This window comes from Notamacropus eugenii, chromosome 6 (assembly GCF_028372415.1).
Source record: "Notamacropus eugenii isolate mMacEug1 chromosome 6, mMacEug1.pri_v2, whole genome shotgun sequence".
Classification (NCBI taxonomy): Eukaryota; Metazoa; Chordata; class Mammalia; order Diprotodontia; family Macropodidae; genus Notamacropus; species Notamacropus eugenii.
Window position 1 is genome coordinate 1945503 of NC_092877.1, and position 24623 is coordinate 1970125.

Sequence of the window (24623 nt, forward strand, 5' to 3'; positions counted from 1 at the left end):
GAATAGAAAGATTGACTTGAAATCTGAAATACACGAGTTTAAATCCTGTCTCAGAAACTTTTTCGGTGTATTGCTCTGGGAGAAATGTCATAACTTCTCCTACCTTCAGTTTCCTTACTGATAAAGTGAGTAGAATAATAGTATCTATCTCACAAGGTTGCTGTGAAAATGAAATTAGATAGCATATATATAAATTACTTTAAAAACTATTACATGTTTAAATTAAGCATATAGGATTTTATAAATACTCTGCAAATGTCAGCTGCTAAAACTATTAGTAGTATACATCACAGAGGGATTAGAACCTTTTTTTTTTTTAATTCAGAACCTGTGCCCTCTACACTGCACCATATCCCTCTCTCTAACTCACTTTAAGTATGAGACCATACAGATTCAGAGAGTATAAATTGCCTGCTTTCAGTTCAACCAATGACAGGGGCATTAGGGTTACAAATGTAGTCCTCAGTCCAGTCTCTTTCCACAAGAACTTTACAGAGAAGAGTCCAATAAAACCAGGCTCCCTTACTGAAAACATTTACTTTCTTTACAGACAAAACAACTCTTGCCTGAATTGAACATCGGTATGGAATAAATGGATAATGGAAATAATGTGACTGAATTTATCCTATTGGGGCTGACTGAGAATGTAATGATGCAGAAAATTATTTTTTGTGTGTTTTTCATTATGTATGCTATAACAATGGTGGGTAACATACTCATTGTCATCACTATTATCCACAACCCTAGCCTTGATTCCCCCATGTACTTTTTTCTTGCCTACCTGTCATTTATAGATGCCTGCTATTCCTCAGTCAGTGCACCTAAAGCAATTATAGACTCACTTTATGAAAAGAAAGCCATTTTCTTCAATGGTTGCATGATGCAAGTCTTTGGGGAACACTTCTTTGGAGGTGCTGAGGTCATCCTACTCACAGTCATGGCCTATGACCGGTATGTGGCTATTTGCAAACCCCTTCACTACATGGCCATCATGAACTGGAGGTTGCGTGCCCTCCTGGTGGCTGTAGTCTGGATAGGAGGCTTACTCCATGCAACAATACAGATTCTGTTCATAGTTATGATACCATTTTGTGGTCCCAATGTCATAGATCACTTTATGTGTGATCTAAATCCTCTGCTAAATCTTGCCTGCACTGACACTCACATCCTTGGTTTATTTGTTGCAGCCAATAGTGGTTTCATCTGCTTCTTAAACTTCTTTCTGTTAATGGTCTCCTATGCTGTCATCTTGAGTTCTCTGAAGAGTTACAGTGCAGAGGGAAGACACAAAGCCCTTTCCACCTGTGGCTCCCATATCACTGTAGTCGTTTTATTCTTTGTTCCTTGTATGTTTGTTTACATGAGGCCTGCAACAACTTTCTCCATCGATAAAGCTGTTGCAGTCTTCTACACAATGATTACCCCCATGTTAAATCCTTTAATCTACACACTGAGAAATGACCAAATGAAAAATGCCATCAGAAAAATATTTAGTTGGAAGGAGACTTTTGTTAGTCAGTAAAGGGCTCCTAATAAAACCATTAGACAATAAAATCACATGACTTTTCACGTGGGAGGGAGAGGAAGTAAAAAAAAAATTAAATAAACAAATAAATGACAATGTTGTTGATGAGGGAAGGGAAAATTCAAGGGAATGTTCAGAAAAAAAAGAAATTGGTACCCAGTATTCACTGAGTCTACAATGGGATATTTTTCCTGTTTTATTTCTTCCAATGTTTAAAAATATCTGCGTATGGGGCACTATTTACTTAGCATTTTCAATTCATTTTAGTATAGTCAATAAATAAATAAGAGGGAAATGAAAACATACAGCCCCATGAAAAAGCTACATTATATCCCTTGATTTTCAAATGTATTGAAATATATAGATATATGTATAACTATGTATCTATCTATATGTACAATAAAAATAATGTCAGAATCAGATTTTTTTTCAGAAACTGAAATGTTAATGTTGGAATAGTTTTCATTAAAAAATATCAATTAAATTTCACAAGTATTTTGTATGCACCTACTGTGTATCAGGCATTTTCCACAAGAACATAGTTAGTACTCAATAAATACTTGTTAGCAGACTCAATGCTTGGTGCAGGAGGTACATAAGCAACAGTAAAATCATTGTTGCTCTCCTGAGCAGTATATTTTGGAGCAAAAGTATGAACACTCATAAATAAATGAAGAAGATACAAAACAAGACTAAGTTGTTTTAGTGGGATCCCTAATCTTTGGGGGCATGTGGGAAATTAGTTTTCTTCTAATGTAAAAGGAGGCACTTTGTCCAAGCCTTAAGTTTTGCCAGATATTCTACTAGGTGGGAAAAAGAAGAGCTTTTCCACCTAGGATGGGAAACAGAAATTGCAAAAGAAACGGAATACTTTGTGTGTGATATAGCAAGGAGGCCCATTTTGGAATGTAGAACATGGAAAGGACAGTAGCATTGAAACTCAAAGGACCACAAACACATTTGTGGCTCATATGCTAAAGAATTTTTCCCAGAATGCAAATCTTAATCTTTGCCTCTGGTTCAGGTGAGTTCAACATCCATCCAAATCTGCAAACATCTAACCTACATTTCTTTGTTTTGTCCATTCCTTTTATGATAATAGAACAAACATCTTTGTCAAATTTTCTGATGATATCAGGGTAAATCATGCATTCATCATCATTCTGATCTATCAGGTAATATTGTAGATCTCAATGTAAATCTATCTAAATCTATATGATAATTCATATCTTTATAATTTATTTAACTTTATATAAGATTAAGACTTATTTGGCATGACTTTTTACGTGAAGAAGAATAGTATTTTGTTACCACTATTTATTTTTCCAGTCACTCATCAATTTCACAGCTTTCAAAATGTGGTCTCAAGACACCTGGAGGTTATTGCTGAGACCTTTTCAGAGGGTTTTGAAGGTCAAATTATATTTCAATAATACTAAGATATATTAATTTCCTTAACAGTAAATTCAATAGCTTTAGACCACATTAACCCAAATGTCTATCAACATGCAGCTGCATAGTTGTTATTCTTGTTTAGAGCACTCATCCACACTCCACTAATTTCCTAAAAGGCCCTATAAGTCATTACACTTTTTCAATGTTCAAGGTCAGAGTTAAACAGTTTAATGTGATTAGTAAAAACATGATGAAATCAAGAGGAATTAGGAACATGTATTCAGGGACACCACATCTCTGTTCCAATCTCACTTTCTCATTGTAGTCCATTTCCATTCTATGCTCTCTGGAGCTGAGTTCGCATGGGAATTAAGTATTTTATAATATTATCCCTTTTCTATTAAGGCAAGAACAATAATATAAGGTAATCATTAATCAGTGCTTTGCTGAGGCTTTGAATATTTTGCTTGAATCTTCATAAATGGACTGCAGAACTTTCTAATATCGTGGACCATTGCATCTGTCTGTCTTGGGAATCTGTGTATCCCTGCAACCAGCCTCTGAACAAGAGCATTGCTCACATGGCACAAAGTTAAATGTTCACAGAGTGTGTCCAGAATATCAGAAATCTAACATAGCCAAACCAGAAAGGATGAGAATGGTTTTGTGGTAACCATGATTTCCAGGTCTTCCTCCTACTTCTCAAAATTTCAAGTAGCTATCTACAAGGTCAAGACTCTGAAGAAAATAAAACAAGTCCAGACCAGGTTTAATGAGCTATGAGAATATGGATGATCAAGAGATGAGAAGATGTGTCCTTAACTAGGGATCTTCAACCTTGTTTGTTCAATATTTTGACAAATGTGTTTCAGTGTAATTGATATCCATTAAAATCTGACATAAAATCAACATTTTATACCCATAAAAGATTATTCTGAGAATGGAGGGCCACAGAATTCACTAGTCAGCTTGTGGGAGTATTTAAACACACACACACACACACTCATATATATGTATATACATGCTTGTACACACACACAGAAACGCACAATGAATAAGAAGTTCTGGCATAGGAAAAGGCAAAAGACTGGAACATCACTAGCTGAAAAGGGATTTTTAGAATACAAAATGATGGAGTTCAAACAATGATACAGCACGCCTGATTTTTGTGTATGTTGTAACATGTCAGAGTAGTCCAATAAAATGTGAGGGGAAGTTCCCTGGCTCACATTAATACATATATTGGAGTTTCCAAATGTGAAATCATTAAAAGAAAAAGAGAGCAAGCCTGTGAGACAAAAACTAATCTTATGACAGGAGATACCTGAAAGTCATTGCAAATGTGACTATAAGAAGGATAAAATAGGGTGGAATTCAAAAGAGGAGAATTACAGCGTAAGGGACAATGAGACAATGATGAAGGAGGAGTCAAGAAGCCCTACATCTACTCAAGTGTCAGTGGGTATAAAAATATAGACAACTTCACTGTAGCATATGGTACAGAATTCAGAGTCTTTTAAAAATAGTTAGGATTTTTCAGCATCATAAAATAAAAGTTAGGAGTGAGGAGATGAGATGAAAGACCGTTAGATGATGATGATGTGGTTTTAAGAAACTATCTTATGTATTTGTTCATTAATTAGCTATTATTCATCCATTCATCCATCCATCCACTTATTTATTCATTCTTTCGTTTGTTTATTTTCTGGAGTCTGGTTCTCCTCATCTTACTCAGCATGAAAGAAGCATTGTTGAGCACCAGTCTATTGCTGATAGGCACAAGAGTTTTGGCCTCCTCCACTTTTGATCTGGGCTGACCCTTCTTTGAGAGTTTCGTAGTTGCTTCATTACCCAGTTCATCATATTGGTACTAGACATTAGTAAAGATGCCTGGTTGACTTCTCTCATTGAAGCACAGTAATCTCGAGCTCTGGAGATTGCAAGCATGGGATTATTACAATTTATTCATTTAGACAGTACTTATTAACCAGCTAATTACTTCTGAAATCTATTTTCTTCTTTTCAACCTTTTACCTTTGATCGGTAGCCATGATGAAAACGACACTTTTATCCAATATCTTCAGTGTTTTGCCTAAATTTTAGTAACATTTTGCTATTCTTTCAAGTTTTTTCATGCTGATGATATCATTTATGTTCATATCAGTAACACAGCACAGGCAGTCATCACTGAAGGCTTTGTGTCACAATCTGGATGCATAACACACATCAATAACAGGGCTTCTATTGCTGTCATCAGAAGGCTGAGATATAATTTCCCAATCACATTTCAGAGACAAACTATATTATTTCCTGATTTTTCCTCCTCCGATGCTTGCAAAATTATTTTTCACTTGAATGCAACTGTGTCATTCTCTTCATCCTTCAGACAACAACTAATTATTCTTTGTATGGTCAAGATTACTTCTCTTATGTATCTTTTAGTTTTTAGTTAGTTGGTTCAATCATTTCCCATCATGTCTGACACTTTGTGACCCCATTTGTGGTTTTCTTGGCAAAGATACTGCAGTGGTTTGCCATTTCCTTCTCCAGCTATTCTTACAGAGGAGAAAACTTAGTCCAACAAGATTATGTGACTTGTTCAGAGTCACAGAGCTACTAAGTGTTTGAGGACAGATTTTAGCACAAGAAGATAACTCTTCTGGAGTTTTGTCTTGACATTTTATTCATTGCATCATCTAGTTCCCTCTCTTTTGCTAAGATCCTTCTTTCCTTGATGCTGTACCATTTTTTCCCTCTCCTCCAGAATCCTTGCACAAGTCAGAATTTATCATTGATTTATCATATCATGCTTTAGATTTTTAAAATTTTGCATTTCTCCATACTTTGTAGTTATACACACACACACACACACACACACACACAATACACGTGCATATATACATATATATTTTTTAATTATGCCAAATTCTCATTGATGAGATGGGGGGATGTGTGTAAAAGTCTCTGAACTCATACATTTGAGGAAGAAATTTTTTTTAATAATGTAAGAAAGTCATTAGGATGGGGCAGAGAAAGAAATACTCCAAAAATGCAGGGAAGTGCATTCTTTTTACTGTCATGTTTATTGACAACAGCATTGCCATTTTTTTATGTTTGCTTATTGCTCTTGTGTACAATTTTCTATACACGCACACTAAACAGGAATGGCTTGTAAGGACTGGAGATGTGTGGCCTAGAGAAAAGAAGACATAGAGGATTTTAAGTAGTAGCTCCCTAAACTAATTGTATTCCTAACTATGTGACAGGAAATTATACCATTTAATTGTATCTTCTAAGGGAAGATATTGGAGAAATTATTAAAAGTTACAAATTTCAACTCAATAGAAAGGAAACTTAGCCACCAAATAGAGATACAGAGGAGAAGAGGCTGTCTTGGGATATGGAAAGTTCACCGTAACTGCAAGCAATTTGGAAAATATTTAATTATAACTTTTTGGAAGTGTTTTGTGACAATTTTTCCTCATCAAATATTGGTTGTAAATGATGGTCTCTGCGGTACATACAAAATATGAGATTCAGCGAGTCTATATCATCAGAAATATCTATTAAATTTCAGAGAATTGTTCCTAATGATCATCTATTGTGTCCACAGTTCCATGTAAAGTAGATGAAAGAATTGCCTTATAATTCTTCAAAAACTCATAAGACCATTTTCCTTTGTAGATCATGCTGATTTATATAGGCTTTTTTTGACCCTACAGTATAGTATGTTCTGGTGATAAGACTCACACTATTAGACCCTAATGAGGATGTGATGATAATAATTCCAGTGTTTCAATGATAAGAGTCAGGGACTTTGGTTCTTTTCCCATTTCTGCTAGTGATTCATTGCAAACTTTAGTAAGTCATTTAAAAATATTTTGATACAGTGGATAGGGCATTGGACCCATAGTCAGGAAAATCTGAATTCAAATCCCACCTCAGATGATTATTGACTATATTACCTCTGGCAAGTCACTAAATCTCTTATTTATGCTTAAATACATTCTACAGTTAAAATTAGGAAGTTGAACTCATTAGCTCTAAAGTAATGATCGTTGATCCATTTAACATCCCTGTGACTTTTTATCTGCATCTATAAAATGAATTAAAGGATATTTGCTATTCTTCATCTTTAAAAGAGTAGAGGGCCTGAAGTATGATATTCCAGAAGGTAAAGGAGATAGCATTGCAACCATCACCTACCCTGTGAAACTGAATATAATCCTTCAGATGAAAAAAGTGAATATTTAATAAAATAGAAGACTTTGAAGTATTCCTCATGTAAAAAATAGAGATGAAAAGGAAACTAAGTATTCAATTCAAAGAAAATTCAAGAGAATCACAACAAAGCAAACATGAAACAGAAATCATAAGCGACTCAATAAAGTTATGCTGCTTATCTTTCCAAATGAGAAGGTGATAATGCAACTTTCCCAAACTTCATCTTCATTAGGGCAATTAAAAGGAGGTTATAGAGACAGAAAGCATGAGTGTGAGTCAATTGTATTGGAATGATCAGAAATATTTTCAGAAAGTTTTCAGAAAAAGGTTTTATTTCTCACATACATGAAAAACTGAATCAAATTTATTTTAAAAAGAGCAATTCCCAAATTGATAAATAGTCACAAGACATGAAAAAGCAATTTTCAGAAGAACTGAAAGGCAACTATAGTCATATAAAATGTTTTCATAATGTTCATATATCATTAGTTTTCAATATTCATTCCAAATTTTCTCCCCATCTCTTACCTCCCTCCACTCCAAAACACCATGATTACCTCTTCCCCCAATCTGCCTCCCTTCTGTCATGCCCCTCCCTTTATCTCCATCTTCACTCTTTTCTTGTGGGGCAAGATGGATTTCTATACCCCATTGCCTGCATTTCTGATTTAGAGGTTGTATGCAAAAACAATTCTCAACCTTCATTCCTAAAATTTTGAGTTCCAACCTTTCTCCCTTCATCCCTCCCGACCCCAACCCCCACTGAAAAGGCAAGAAATTCAATATAGGCTATATCTGCGTAGTTTTGCAAAAGACTTCCATAATAGTTACGTTGTGTAAGACTGACAATATTTCCCTCCATCCTATTCTGCCCACCATTTATTCTATTCTCTCTTTTGACCTTGTCCTTTCCCAAAAGTGTTTACTTCTAATTATTACCTCCTCCCACTTGCCCTCACTTCTATCATCCCACCACCTCACTTATCCCTTTTTCCCTATTTTCCTGTAGGGTAAGATAGATTTTCATACCAAATTGACTGTGCATATTATTACCTCCTTAAGCCAAATGTGATAAGAGTAAGATTCACTTTTTCCCTCTCATCACCCCCCTTTTCCCCTCCATTGAAAAAGTTTTTCTTGCCTCCTTCGTGAGAGATAACCTGCACCATTCCATTTTTCCCTTTCTCTTAACAATATATTCCTCTTTTGCCACTTGATTGTATTTTTTAAGATATCATCTCTTCCTATTCTACTCACCCAAATCCCTCCAACTACCAAATACTGAGAAAAGTTTCAAGAGTTATATATATTATCTTCCCATGTGGGAATGTAAACAGTTCAACTTTAGTAAATCCCTTATGATTTCTCTTCCCTGTTTATCTTTTCATGCTTCTCTTGATTTTTCATTTTGAAAGTCAAATTTTCTTTTCAGCTCTGGTCTTTTCATCAAGAATGCTTGAAAGTCCTCTATTTCACTGAATGACCATTTCCCCCCTGAAGTATTATACTCAGTTTTGCTGGGTAGGTGACTCTTGGTTTTAATTCTAATTCCTTTGACTTCTGGAATATCATATTCCAAGCCCTTAGATCCTTTAATGTAGAAGCCTCTAGATCTTGTGCAATCCTGATTGTATTTCAAACAGGACTCAAATTGTTTCTTTCTATCTGCTTGCAAAATTTTATCCTTGCCCTGGGAACTCTGGAATTTGGCTACAATATTCATAGGAGTTTCTCTTTTCAGATCTCTTTCAGGAGGTGATCAGTAGATTTTTTCAATATTTATTTTACCCTATGGTTCTAGAATATGAGAGCAGTTTTCCTTAATGTTTTCATGAAAGATGATGTCTAGACTCTTTTTTTTATCTTACCTTTCAGGTAGGCCCATAATTTTAAATTATCCCTCTTGGATATATTTTCCAGGTCAGTTGTTTTTCCGTTGAAATATTTCACATTATTTTCTATTTTTTCATTCTTTTGAATTTGTTTTGTAATTTCTTGATTTCTCATAAAGTCATAACTTTCATCTGCTCCATTATAATTTTTAAAGGACTATTTTTTCAATGAACTTTTGAACCTCTTTTTCCATTTGTCTAATTCTGCTTTTTAATGTATTCTTCTCCTCATTGGTTTTCCGGACTTCTTTTGCCAGTTGAGTTAGCCTATTTTTCAAGGTGTTATTTTCTTCAGCATTTTTTGGGTCTCCTTTAGCAAGCTGTTGAGTTGCTTTTCATGATGTGTTTTGCATTTCTTTCATTTCTCTTCCCAGTTGTTCTTCCACCTCTCTTACTTGATTTTCAAAATTCTTTTTGTGGTCTTCCATGGCTGAGACCATTGAATATTTATTTTGAAAGTTTTGGATGCAGAAGCCTTGAATTTTACGTCTTTCTCTGATGGTGTGCTTCCTCATTGTTCTTCCTCATCCAAAAGAATGGAAGAAAATACCTATTTACCAAGAAAGTAGCCTTCTATCATCTTCTTTTTTTTTCCTTTTTGGGGCATTTTCCTAGCCAGTTACTTGACTTTTAAGTCCTTTGTCAAGAGAAGAATATACTCTGGGGACCTGTAAGTTCTCAGTTCCTCCAAAGTGGCACAATCAAGGGAGAGGAGTTTACTCCCCTCCTGACCTGTGCTCTTGTCTGTGAGCAACCACAAGCACTCTGTTCTGCCCAGGATCTGTGAGCACAATTCCGTCTCCACAATCACCTCCAGCTACACCACACCAGAACTCTTCTTCAACCCAGGAAGGCCACCCAGGGCTGAGATCCAGATCAATTACTCAATTCTCCCAGAGGCTTTAGGCCAAAGGTTCCAAAAATGGAAGCTGACACTTCAAAGGCTGCTCCCAGCAGGGTTAAATCCCATTTACTACTCATGAGGTGAAAGAGCTTTCTCACTGACCTTTGAAGCTGTCTTTGGCATTTGTGAGTTGAGCAATCTGGGAACTGCAGCTGCTGCTGAGAATCCTGCCCCGAACCCTGCTCCAGTCCTATCCCTGCTGTGCTGCAACCAAAGCCAGGCTGCACTCTGCTCTATGCCCAGTGCAATCTTCCCTGTAGACTTTCCAGGCTGAATTGGGCTGGCAATCTCTTTTACTCTGTCTTTTTGTGGCTTCTCCTGCTCTAGAATTTGTTTAGAGTCATTGTTACAGATACTTTATGGGCTATGGAGGAGAGCTTCTACAGGTCTGTTCTTCTAGTCTGCCATCTTGACTTCATCCTTTACCCCATATAAAATGTTATAAAATACTACTGATTAGAGAAATGCAAATTCAAACAACTCCCAGGTAACGCCTTACAATTATGAGAAATGGAAAATCCTAGAAAGGATGAGAGGAAAAATTGGTATACTGATGAAATGTTGGTTGATTAGTGAGTTCTCCAGTCATTCCTGAGAACATTTTGAAACTATGACAAAATGGATATAAAACTGCATTTATTGATCCAACAATGCTACTTTTAGTTCTGTATTCCAAATGACATCAAAGAAAATGAAAAAGTTACCTAGATCTACAATAAATATTTCTAAACATTTTTTTGGTAGCAAAGTATTGGGAAATGAGGGAATATTTATTATTTCAGTACTGGCTGAGTAAGTCATTGCATATGATTGTGATGGATTTATGGTTTCCAAACTGGCACTTAGTTGTCCTGATTGGTGAAGGAAGAAGTACAGCTTCAAGCAAGACAACATATGAATATTCCCAGGCAATATTTTAAAAACACTTTAAGCACATGTAAAAACAATTTTTAACATTTATTTTTTAAACATTTGAATTCCAAGTGCTCTCCTTTCCTTGTTATTCTCTCATCAAGAAGGGAAGACTTTTGATAACCATTATACCATGTAGTCATGCATGACTAATATGGAAACATTTTGCATCACTCCCCAAAATTTAGTGGATTGTCTCTCCCACTTCTGACCTAAAGTATTGTGGTATGGTCTTTAAAGTCCTGGTGCAAAACGTGCCATTCCTGGTGAAAAGTAGGAATTGTATAAAGAAAGAAGGCAAGATGCCAGAGTCTTTGACTGAATGGATATTAAATCCCTTCTGAAAAGTTTCACAATAATCTAAAAATCATATTTTTGTCTGTGTTTATAGTTAGATTTTACTGGTTTGAGGAAATCATTACAATATTGCAAACCGTAGTCTAGATATCAAAACCCTGTTGACATAAAAGGAGATAGTAGAAATATCCAAACATACCAATTTGGGGTAAAATAGAGGTTCTAGGAAACATTACAGCCACTTGCAAGGTACCAACCATCAAAGGTTGCTTGTAAAGTGTACTGGGCATGGGGAGGAAGGAATTCATAGAAGGAATCACTGGGAGGGAAAACAGAGGAAAATGAATCCACTGCTGGGGTCCATTGTGTGCATTTGCATATGAAGATCTTAGGAACTGAGAATAAGCATTTGCTCCACTCTTGCATTTTGCTCTCTGAAAATTTTTGTGTGCAACTATTTCTATTTTTTCTTCTTATATTATGATTACTACTTTCAAGATATAGATAAATAAGTTTATATTTATTGTATAGTAAGCTAAGCTTCTTTCAATCAGACAAGAGAAGTATAAATATAATGACTGCCTCATAGATTCCACTTCCTTTGGCCAAGGATTTGATCACTCCAGTCTTCTTAATGATTGCTCTAAAGTCAGGTTTATAAACATGAATTTTTTTCTCCCCTCCCATTCTAATCATTTATGATGTGAATCCATTATTTTTTTTTATTCCAGAGCTTCCTCATAGCATTTTTTATCTCTCTGTTCCTGAGGGTGTATATTAAGGGATTTAACAATGGGGATACCATAGTATAGAATACAGCAACTGCCTTATCTATAGGTAAAGTGACCACAGGCCTCAGGTACACAAATACACAAGGCAGAAAGGATAAGACAACTACAGTAATATGAGAGATACAAGTGGAGAGGGCTTTGCGTCTCCCCTCCAGACTGTGATTCTTCAAGGAATGCAGGATGACAGCATAGGATACAATCAAGAAAAGGAAGTTTAACAGACAGATTAAACCACTGTTGAATGCCACAAATAGACCAAGGGTATGGGTATCCATGCAAACAAGATTGAGCAAAGGGTATAAGTCACACATGAAGTGATCTATGATATTAGGTCCACAGAAAGGCAGTCCAATTGTGAAAAGAATCTGGATTGTTGCATGGAGAAAGCCACCAATCCAAGCTCCAATCGCAAAGATAATACATAAATTCTTGTTCATAATGGTTATGTAGTGGAGGGGCTTACAGATGGCTACATATCTATCATAAGCCATTACCATGAGCAAAATGATTTCAGTACCCCCAAAAACATGTTCTGCATAGACCTGGGTCATGCACCAATTAAAAGAGATGACTTTCTTCTCATGGAGGGAATCCTTGATCAGTTTAGGAGCTGAAGAAGATGAATAAATAGTATCTATGAAAGACAAGTGTGCCAGAAAGAAATACATGGGGGAGTCTAATGTATGGCTGGTGACAATGGTGACCATAATGAGCAGATTGGCTGCCAAAGTTGTCATGTATAAGATAAGAAACACTATAAATATTATATTTTGGAACTTTGGATTCTGTGTAAGTCCTAGTAAGATGAATTCAGTCACATTTCTTCCATTATCCATTTATGTAGTTTAGGGAGTGAATAGAGAAATTAAAGTTGTCTTACCTGCAATGAAAAGCCAAGAATTATAGAATGTCACATGGGCCAGCCCCTTGATTTTGAACAAATAAAAAATCAAACTATCATAATATTTAACTGTTCTAATGGTAAAACTCTCCAGTGATGGAAGTTTCTTGATGTCTATGTCACTGAATTCTATCTTTCATAACTCTCACAATTCATTTCCCTGTGCAACAAATTCATTGAAAAGAGCTCCTCTAAGAGGAATGTGAAGTATATTTTTAGTGAGAGAGCAATTCTGTTAAAAATTTCCTCAGGTCAATAGCATACAACTAGGGATTACAAATATTTCAAAAGTCAGACATCGTTTTGTCATTTTTTCTGAAATTCTAAGAATAGGAAGTAGTATATTAGGAAAGTAGGAATATGTGTCCTGATTCTAACTATGGTAGATCAGGGAAAGGGAGGCTCTTGGGGGAAAATTACATGATAGTACAACAATGCTGTATCACAGATTTTCTCAGACAAGCAGATTTTGAGACAAACATAGGTGACATAATATTTCATAAATAAAAAACTAGAAAAGATGTCAGAAAAAATTAAAAATACACTGACATTTAGGGGTAAAAATAACCAACTTTGTGTGATCATGGTACATATACATTAACTTATCTTCATTTTTTTTAGTCATCTCCAAAAAAGGTACTGTATAATTTCATCAGCATACCTCACAAGAATTTTAGAGGAAAAAATGCTTATACACATAGGGACATAGATACATGTTTATGTGCATATGTAGAATGTATATGTAAATACATATGGAAATTTTATTTATCTTGCCAAATACCTTCATATCACAAATGCAAAAACTAAGACTCAGAGAACATGAAGTGTCTCACTAAGAGGCAGTCACTGATTGAGTTGAGAACACAATCCATATCTGTTCACTCTATTCTCATCCTCCCACCAACCCATTTTCCTTGATCTCAAAACATAGACATTTTGATAATAAGGGCAAAGGACAGTATGGAATATTATCTGTGAAATGTTTATGGAACTAGAAGTAGGAGGATCTTCAAGGGTCCTTTTTAGTGCACCATTCCTCTGAACATGAGTCTAGTCTATGGCATTCCTTGTAATTAGTCAACTAGCCCTCTATTCAGGAATCCATTTTCTAAATGAGGTTCTTATTATACACTGAGGCAACTTATTCACTTTCTGTAGTCTTTCTGTATATTGAATCAAACTCAGCCCCTCTCCTGCTGCCCATAATTTCCACCAACTGATTTTATTTATATTTTAGTTATGTGGTTTATATTTAATAACTATATTATTTTAGCTATATTATATTTAATAATATTAAGGCTAATATGTATTTTCCATAATAACATGTGAGAAATTTCAAGAAAATTATCAAGCGTTTTCCTCCCTCAAGGCTCATTCTTTTTTAGTATAAGTACCTGGAATCCCTAAAGTCAACACATCAGTTGAGTGATTATAGCTAACAAATGATGTTGCTTCTCCAAAATCGAATAGTCTTTTCTTAGCTCCCATGCCCCTTGCCTCTGACAATTTTGGCATATTTTGATGCCAATTCCACTTAGATACTTATGCTTTGGTTTCCATGTCTCTGATTATTCCTGATACCCTTTCATTTCCTTTCCCAAAATTGTTTCTTATTCTTCTTCTCTGCTGGCTCATTAAGAGTTATTTCTAAATATAGATGCAAAAAATGCCTTGATCTTTTTTAATGTCTACATTCTATTTCTTGATTATCTCTTTTTCTCTTGTGGTTGCAGGTATCTCTGCAAAGATAAGTCAGAGATGCATATGTCTCTATTAATAATGTTAGTTTCATAATCAGCATCTTTATTTCTCCTGTATTGGGGAATAATTATTTGTGCTAATAATCAGTTACAGAATGTAGTCATCAGACTGTAGATGTAAAGCTAAAATGGATCTCAGAAATCATATAGTGCTACTCCTCCCACCCTCACCAAATCCATCAGCTTATTTTTACAAATGAAGAAGATAAGGTCCAAAATTTTCAACAATTTGTCCAAGATCAGACATATCTATTGGCAGTTCCAACATTTAAAATGAGTTTACCTGGCTCCAAATTGAGCATAGTTGTCACTCTTCAATAATTCCTCCAATTAATCCTCTGCAATACATCTGAATGGGAAATAAGGCTTGTTCAAAATATTAGGGAAGATAATGCATAGTGAAGTAATTACTTTATAATGGTAACCTTTTCACTCTGCCTGGCCCAACAGAGGCAAATCACTTAGGAGTTATTTCCAACTCTAGACTGCTGAGTCTACAGTGTTGCTCAGAAACCCACAACTACTGTTTTTTTACAAACTGTTTTCAGGAGTTCCATCAGTCTTAGGGCAGTTAATACCTTAATTCTCCCCTAAGACTTCTGGGATGTCCTGTATATAGAGAGGGGAATAGATATTTCTTTGATATGCTTCCAAACTGTCATCTAGAAAGAAAGACCTTGCATTTAAATATAAGAAATTAATGCTAAAAAAGAGGAGGTTTTTGTTTAAATTTTAGTTTTCATTGACAAATACTTTGAAGGTGATAATTATTTTGTACTCATTAGTTAGTTTATCCTTTATGATGATGTTCTTAAACAGATAAGGAACATGTTTATCTTCCTTTTAGAAATGAGAAGACTTATGTGGATAGAAATTAAATGACAGGGAACCACACCTAGTAAATATGAGAAGTAAAATTTGAATCTAGTTTTTATGGCTTCAATTTGAGCATGTTGTATTCTACAACAACTAGCCTCCTCTAACCAAGAGTAGGTTTAGGAGTTCTTAAAATATCCAACACAGAAAAAAAAACTTACATTTATTGTCAATCTGCTAATGATGCCATCTAGTTAAATTTAAGAGTGTGGAGAAAATCTTTCATTCCGCTCTTTTAAAAACGTGTCATATTCCATTTTCATTTTCTTGAATTTCCCATCTTCACAATGATGTCTTCACGATATGCACAAATTCTAATATGAAGCACGTAGCACACTTTGGAAACAATATGAGAACAGTTCTTCCCTCACTAGATTTCCAAAGTATAATAAAGAAACTGGGAAAGCAAAATCTTATTAACATAAATTCTCTGTTTAGCTTAAAATCAGAAAAAAATGTAGCACAGATGTTGAGATAACTGTTAATTGTATCTCAAGACGCTGTGCTGCCCTCTTTTCTTTGGTTATTTCATCATCTCTCATGGGTTCAAGGAACAGATCTATAAGATGACTCCCAGATTTATATATCCAGCCCTACTGCCTCTCCTGAGTTTCATTCCCAGACTCCTGGCTTCCCTTTAGACAATTTAAACTAGATGAACCCCTGGGCATCTTATCCTCAATGTGTTGAAAATAGAAGGATTAATTCCCATCCCCAACTTGCTTGTTTTCCAAAGTTTCTAACTCTAATTAAGCATACAAACATCCATTCAATCATCTTCATTCATACCCTCAGAGTTATTACTGAGTTTACATTCTCCTTCTCCTCCCATATTCTAATTACTTCTCAAAACACTACTTGGAATCCACAACATTGCTAACTTTCTTTGGTCATATTTCTACTTTCATAGCCAATAACATAGATTATACTTTCATTTCTTCCCTTCTGGACATTGTCCTATTCTCGTTTTGTCTCATAATTCTTCTCACTCCAATTAATTCTAAATACAGGTAGAAATGTCGTTTACCTAAATCACAAGATTTATTTTGTCACGCCCTTGATCAGTGAACTATGGGAATTCTCTGTTACTAGGATTATGTGCATGCTTTTTTTCTTTGCCATTTAAATCCCTTCACAGTGCAGATCTCATATATATTATATAATAATAGTTTCAAGGTCAAATAGAAAGAAATCATTGTGTGCCATATGTAAACTTAGAAAACTACAGATTAATATCAACTACATTTTATTTTTTATTTGTTTTGTTAAATATGTCTTAATTACATTTTAACCTGGTCTTTGTGGCAGCCTGTGGCCTTGAGTTTTACCACTCTATTAAACAATAAGGTTTCCCACTACTCTTTTCTGGCCAAGTTGATTTATTCTCTTCGTTGTCTTCAACTGTGACATTTCTTCACCATTCTTTGTCTTTACACAAGATGACTCTTATTCTTATGCTACATTTCATCTTAGGGGAGTATATTTGGGGATAGAAGTGGAGGAAGCACAGCAGAATGATGTGGCTCTCCTCCCTCAGGAAATTAGGTAGGAGATATGTGGTTAAATGACATGTACTTACTTCCCTAAGATGTGATTTTGTTCCATGTTATGGACTGAAAAGCATATTAAAGATTCCAGAAGACTCCCGGGGGGACCTCATACAATTCTACACTATATACCTTCTTCTTCTCCATTTCCTTACATAATAACATACCAGGATTTGGCTTTGTGTCTTTCACCTCCAACAGTCTGGGGCAAGATCTTTTGGCTTCATACATCAATTAGCCTCAGTGGATTTAAATTAGATCCCAATGGATTTAGTGAAAGTAACTGTTGGTTTCCAGCTGGCTTCCTGTGCAATATTGGACCAGAAAGAAGTATCTACTGGCATGTCCTGTTTGATTGATCAACTTTTGTTTCATCTCAAACCTTTCTTTATTCGTTGCTAGGAAGTTTCATGGTAGGGATTAATTTACCATAATCATTCTTGTTTCAATAATTTCCAAAAGTTTTCAAAATATTTCATTTTGCAATAGTTTGTTCAATATAAAGTGTTTCTAGACAGTTTTTACTGGGAAAGAGACAATGACAAGAAAGGACCATGGTCTGTAAGGAGAAATGAGTGGTCATTTAAGTGGTAACATAGATGAGGAGATGTAGGGGAGGTCAAGAGTCTCCAGCTTTTTAACTAAAGGATCTAAGGAGAATATTACGGGAGTTGGTAAAAAAAACAAAGACATAAATGCCCCAAAATACATAGATATAAGAACTCTTTTTTTCATTCCTTGTGAAATAAGATTCTATCTAGATATATTAAAATGAAGTCTCTAGAAACATTCTAATTTGTCAAGTAACTAACGAGCAGTCTTATTCAAAGAACACCATAATCAGAATCCAAAGTACATTGACCTACTGATTAGCCACAGCATTTGAAAGGAGTCCTTAATTAATGAGGTCTAGGCCAAAGGCAAGTTGACAACATAGATAAAAGGAGAGGGTCCAAGTAATTGACAGCTTTAATCATGTCTTCTCAAATAGCATGTAAAGAAAGCCCTTGGTAGGAGAGACAATGACAACTTGTCATTAAACACTTGTTTACTGAACGTCTCATGCAGTTCCCTTGATATTAAGACATGAAAGTAAAGGTTCCTTAGTGCCAAAAATGGCAGCCTTGCTAATTTGCGTTTCCTAGCTTTTATTTTTTCAATTATTTAAAAAAATACATATCATTCAACGTCTTTCTCTACTCTGCTCTCCCAACATGGTAAAGAAAGAAAATAAAGGTGTTGCAAACATGAGCAGTCAAGCAAATAAAATCACTCTATTATTCATGTAAAAAAATAAAACAAAAACGTAATCATCACATAATTCTATAACCTCTGTTAGAGGTGAATAGCACATTTCCTCATAACTCCTCTGTAACCATTCAATATTTTAATAAATATTTATTAATTGACTACTATTATGCCAGTCATGGAGATCAGTACTGATGACACAAATAAGAAGGAAAAAATATAGATTCTGCCTCAGAACCTTACAGTCTAATGGGCAAAGGAAGCACATGAAATGAAGTTGAAAGGCCAGAGGAATGTGATACATGAGGATGGAACAGAGTATCCTGGACTCAGAATGGAGTTGAAGCTAAGTAGAACTGCTGATGGAAAATGGAGTCATCTGGTTTATGATCCCTCTACAAAGGCAAACAAAAGGAGTTTAGTGCTTCAGCCTCTGGCTCTCCAAGTAGAGGGGAAAAGCAACTGAGAGTGAAACGAGGTTTTGAGAATGAAAATCTGAGTCACTTTTCATGATTATGAGATAGCAGATAGTTCTTCTCATGTGGGTGAGGGGTTGCTCTAAGGATTTTAAGTCTAACAGAGCTGCTGATAATATCAGAGTACTAAAGTCTTTCTGAGTTATCTCAACAATAATATTATTATTATATATTCTCCTGGTTCTGCTTACTTCACTGTATGATGCAAGTCTCCCCAGGTTTTTGGGTTTTTTTTTTTTTGAAAGTTTCATTCATTTATTTAAAAAATGTTTGTTAAGCACCTATTTGAGCCAGGCACTACATTAAGTCATAGGGATACAAAAAGAGGCAATATACAGTCCTTGGCCTCAAGGAGCTTACAGTTCAATGGGAGAGACAATATGCAAGTAATTACATGCAAAGAAATATAAATACAGGATAAACATGAAATAATTAAGAGAAGAAAAACACTGGAATTAAGAGGGTTTAGGGAAGGCTCCCTGTAGAAGACAGGAATTTAGATAGGATTTAAAGAAAGACAAGGACATTATTAGTGGGAGGAGAGGAAGGACAGTATTTAGACATGGAGGACAGCCAGAGAAAATTCCCGGAGCCAAAAGATGGCATGTCTTGTTTCTGGAACAGCAGCAAGGAGGTCGGTGTCCCTGGATGGAAAAGTACTTATTGAGGAGCGGTATGTCAGAAGACTTGAAATGTAGGAGTGGGTAGGTTATAAGGAGCTTTCAATGCCAAGTTGAGAATTTTGTATTTACTTCGTGATGTAGTAGGAAGGTACTGGACTTAACTGAGTATGTGTGTTTGTGCGTGTGTGAGGGGGGTGATGATGGTGAGACCTATATTTTAGAAACAATCACTTCAGTGGCTGACTGAAGAATAGATTGACAAGGGAAGAGGCATTAGTCAGGAAAACATTCTAATAGGCTACTTCAGTAATCAAGTGATGAGGTGATGAAGGCTTGCACTATACTGAAGATATTATATAAGGAGAGAAGGGGAAATATTTGAGAGATAATGCAAAGACAAAATCAATAGGTCTTCACAGCATATTGGATATGGGGAGGGTGAGCCATAGTGACTCTCATGTTGCAATCCTGAGGGACTAAGAGGAGCAGGTTGCTCTCTATAGTAATAAAGAAGGTAGGAGGGGGAGGATTTTGGAGAAAGGTAATATGTTCAGTTTCAGTATTCAAATCCATAGGAGATATGAGATCGCCAACTGAGGAAATATAAAAGGAAAAGAGAAACCAACCAGATATAAAACTCTGAGTGACACCTATTAGTAGAGGGCATAATCAGGAGGGAGATCCAACAAAAAAGATATAGAAGAGGTTGTCAGTTTGCTAGGATGGAAACCAGGAGAGGATGGTGTCCTGAAAACTTAGTGAAAAAAATATCAAGGAAGAGAGAGTGTCAACAGTCAAAAGCTACTGAGAAGTCAAGGAGACTGAGTATTGAGAGAGGAAAAAGAAACTATTGCCATTGTCCTCTAAGAGATTATTAGTAACATTACAGAGAGAAATTTTGGTGGAATGATATTGTTGAAAGCCAGATTGTAAGCAGTCAAGTAGAGTGTGAGAGAATGTAGAGACACCTATTGCAGATAGCCTTTTCAAAAAATTTAGATAAAAGGGGTAGAAGATATATAGGAAAATAATAAGCATGGAAGGATCAATTGAGAGATTTTTTGAAAGATTAGGGATCAGAAAGGGGCAGTTTGTTGGAGGAGATAAGATGAAATGAGATCACTAGAAACAAGTAGAAGTGCTAGCTTTGCTAAGGAGTAAGGCAACTTCATTGTGTGAAATAGAAGGGATGGAAGATAAAATTGCAGATGGTATCTGAGATATAAGAGAGGAGAAAGAGGGAAAAAGACTTCAAGGTGAATAGCTCCTTTTTCTGCAAAATATGAAGTAAATCTCTCAGCTGTAAGAATGTAGGAAGGAAGAGCAATGGGAGATTAGAGGAAGGATGAAAATTTTGGAAGAGCCACTGTGAAGAGTGGAATAAAACATTGATAAGGGAGGTTTAGTAGAATTGCTCAACAGTAATGAGGGCACAGTCAATGTTATGTAGCATACTTCTACATACTTCTCATGCTCCTCATCATTTTTATAGCATAATTCCATCCCATTCATAAACCATAATTTCACAAACTATTCCCCAAGTTAATATAACCCTTCAATTTATTGCCACCATAAAAGCGAGGACAGATAGTATAGATAGATATGTAGAGGTGTTATATGTCTCATATACACACTTGCATACATACACATGTATGTATATATAACATGATTCCTTTTCATTTTTTTCCAACTAGACCAATTTAGTGTTGCTGAGTCAAAGAGTATGTATAATTTCATAAGGAGGATCACATTGTTTGAAGTTTCTTTCTTGAACCAGTTGACAGTTCCAACACAGTGGATTAATATCTTGATTTTAAAACATTTGCCACTTATCTCCACCCCAAACTTTTCTAATCTGATAGGTATAAGGTTGAACCTCAGAGATGTTTTATTTTGAATTTCTCTATTTATTAGTGATTTTGAAAAAAAATTCCTATTACTACTTTTTTCCTAGTTTAGATTTGAATTTCTTAATCTTAAAAGTGACTATTATCTTTGATTATTTATCATTTGGAGAATGTCTACCTTTTATTTTAATTTTCCTTTCACCATGAATGACCATACTAAAGGTGATGGTGAAAATCATGACAGAAACCATTTAAATCTCTGATTTGGGGAATGTTAAAGTTGACTCAGTTGAATCAGAAGGTCCATATCATTGCACTGGAGCTCTGAAATAGTATTAACTGAGAGTCAAACCCAAAAGAAACTAAACACAAACTTACAATGAAACTCTGAATGTTCCTGTCATCCTCTGTTCCATCCAAAGTCTCACCAAAAAACAGAACTCATTTACATCATTAATGGAAAAGTCATCCAGGATGATTATATACCCAATCATTATCTACTTCTTCCTGATATTATATTTGACCATTACTTCTTCTAAACTGATAAATGCTACTGGGTTGATCAAATAAGTTGGTAGTTAACTGGGATCTACAGCTGTCAACTTGCATTTCACCTGTATTGTGGATACATCAGGGAGATGCATTTAGTCTAACATTTACTGATTCTGCTATTCACGTAAGCTACTGAATTCTTGAAGAATCAGATATTAAAATCCAGAAGGCTTCATTCTAATTGACATATTTCATTATCTCACTTCTAGGACATATAATTGAAGCCTCCTATAAAGAGAGAAGGAAGATGTTTGCGAGTTGCTTCACAAACACATTTCAAAATAATAGATCTTCTAAGGCAAAGTACTTCTGATACTGCTGATAATTAATTCCTCTGAGAACACAACTCCGGGCATGAAAATAGGTCCCTGAACTTTTATCGGATTGTATTTAGATATATTTTTCTATGACCAGACAAAGGGGGATGAGGTATAAAAATAGATGGTCCATTAGATTACTTTCTGCCTGTTGTCATAAGGGCACAATGTGTCCTCCTTAGTATCTAAGCGCTTAGTTTTATTCTTTTGTTTTTGAATTATTAGAGAAAATATTATTGAAAAAGGTTCAGTTTTCCTAGATGTTAGATGAAGGAAATCCTGGTTGCAAGGATCATGAAAATCTTTCCATTAATCACTGAATGACTTAGAAGTTGAACAATTTTGCTACCATCTTTCTGTCCAATGGAAATATCATGAAAGGGAGGATTATCTGTAATACATAAGAAAACATCCCTATACATGCATCTGACTTGGGTAAGTTTCACTGCCTACGCTGACAAAATCAAATGGAGCTGATATTTATTTAGATTCATGCCTCTTATTGCGATTTCTTACAATGATTTAATGCATTATTTTCAAAGTCTACCATATAACATTTGATTCCAAAAGTAAGCTTATAAGCAAACAAGGCAAAAAACTTTATGGTATAATAATAATGAGGCTTGAATTGCAGTGTGAGGATATTTTATTTTTGATCCAGTTCCTGACCTTTCATCTTTCCGAGTCTCAGTTTCCTACTCTCTAAAATAACATTTGAAGGCTATCAGATGGGGATGTTTGGGAGAAAGGTTCTTAGCAAAGTGTAAACCAGGAAATAAATGTGATTTGTTTACATTTATTTTGCAAAGCAACTAAGAAAACAAAGAGAATATAAGAAAAAGAGAGACAAATGCAGAGATTTCAAGACAGGTCTTCTAACTCTTACACTACACCGTACTGCTCTAAAGAGCAGTGTTTAAATGGGAATCATACAAAATTTAAAACACTTGTAACATATGGCACAGTAAGTCGTAATACAATATAAACCATTAGATATAATATTGTCCTAAATTTTCCATGTCTTATAATACGCAGGAGACTTTTAAGGTATAATTTTAAATTCAAATACTAAGATGACTCCTTTTCCGCACTTGTCTTTATGTTGGTTTGTCTGCAGTCTTAGACTACATTGTTAGGGTCATGACTTAATATTCCACTGGAAAATAAGCAGAGATGCTTTAAAATGTAAAGGGAAAATGAGAGGAGCAAACATAGGATTTGGAACAAAAAAATTGAGGTATGATGAAATAAAATAAAATATCACCAGGTCAGATAGGTTAAAGTTTTCTCATATGCGTAGTGATTAATACATATTTTTAATCTTCAAACTTTATTTTTTCACATTTTGAATAAGATATGACATCATGGTCCTTTTCAAGAACAAAGGATACTGACTGCCTTCAGGAGGATAACGAATTGGTAGGCAAGGGTATTCAAGATAAAAGAAATATATTGAAGTTTGGGGATGGAGAGAAAGATTATGAATCAAGTACTGAACCCCTAGAGAGATAAAGAAGAGTGTTCTAGAGGATGTAGCTAACATCAAGAAGGACCTTGATAAGGATATAAATAAAGGTATATCTATACTAGATGACATAGAGATTATTAAGATCTATATGACATGCAGAAATAAACATAGTGATAGAAATAGACGTGCATTGTGAAATGTGAACTGTGCAATATGAAATGAGGAGAGTCAAATGATAGATTGTAGCAGAGAAAAAAGGTCTGTCAATTCTCTTCATCCACTAAGTTGAAAGACATAGAAGTGTCAACAAGCCTTTCAGATAGTGCCGGCTATTAACAAAACTTCTTCTGGGAGAAGTGTCATAATTGTATTATCTATCCATCCTCAGTTGTGTCATTTGCCAAAAAATTTTGAAAGTCAAATATGTCTTTATCTAAGTCAGTGGTGAAACTGTTAAACATCCCAAGACCATACAGAGATTAAGGGTTCTTCATGGAAGCCCCATTCTAAGATGGTAGCGTTTACACTTTGTGTCCGAACATTCAATGTATTTCTAAGCTATCTAAATATACTGTCTACTAGGTCAGCTAGGTCATATCACTCTATCTTGTCTACCTAAGTAGCAATAGAGATTTGATAGAATCATTTGAATGACAATTGGGTGACCAAATTCAATTTAACCTTGTTAAAATAGTTCTTTAACGTGCCCAGTGAGGGAATATATATATATATATATATATATATATATATATATATATATATATATATATATATATATATATAAAACAATATCTTAAGATCATAGATTTACAACTGGGACAGATATAAAGGGAGGATACTCCACTCTCTGCCCTCTCTCTACCTCTCTCTCTCTCTCTCTCTCTCTCTCTCTCTCTCTCTCTCTCTCTCTCTCCCTCCCTCCCTCCCTCCCTCCTTCACTCTCTCTCTCTCTCTCTCTCTCTCTCTCTCTCTCTCTCTCTCTCTCTCTCTCTCTCTCTCTCTCTCCCTCCCTCCCTCCCTCCCTCCCTCCCTCCCTCCTTCACTCTCTCTCTCTCTCTCTCTCTCTCT

General features: G+C 35.3%; 1 protein-coding gene and 1 pseudogene across 1 annotated transcript; one reads left to right on the top strand and one right to left on the bottom strand.

Moving 5' to 3' along the window:
* Window positions 1–580: 580 nt before the first annotated feature.
* LOC140511542 (olfactory receptor 4C46-like) lies at window positions 581–1522 on the top strand (annotated as a pseudogene).
* Window positions 1523–11861: 10339 nt separating this feature from the next.
* Window positions 11862–12776, bottom strand: LOC140511543 (olfactory receptor 4C12-like). The gene has a single exon (XM_072620671.1). The coding sequence runs from the start codon at window positions 12774–12776 to the stop codon at window positions 11862–11864; it is 915 nt and encodes a 304-aa protein (XP_072476772.1).
* Window positions 12777–24623: the final 11847 nt, after the last annotated feature.

Bases quoted from the DNA above. Each gene is read 5' to 3' on its own strand.
- LOC140511543 (XM_072620671.1), bottom strand. From the start codon at position 12,776: ATGGATAATGGAAGAAATGTGACTGAATTCATCTTACTAGGACTTACA.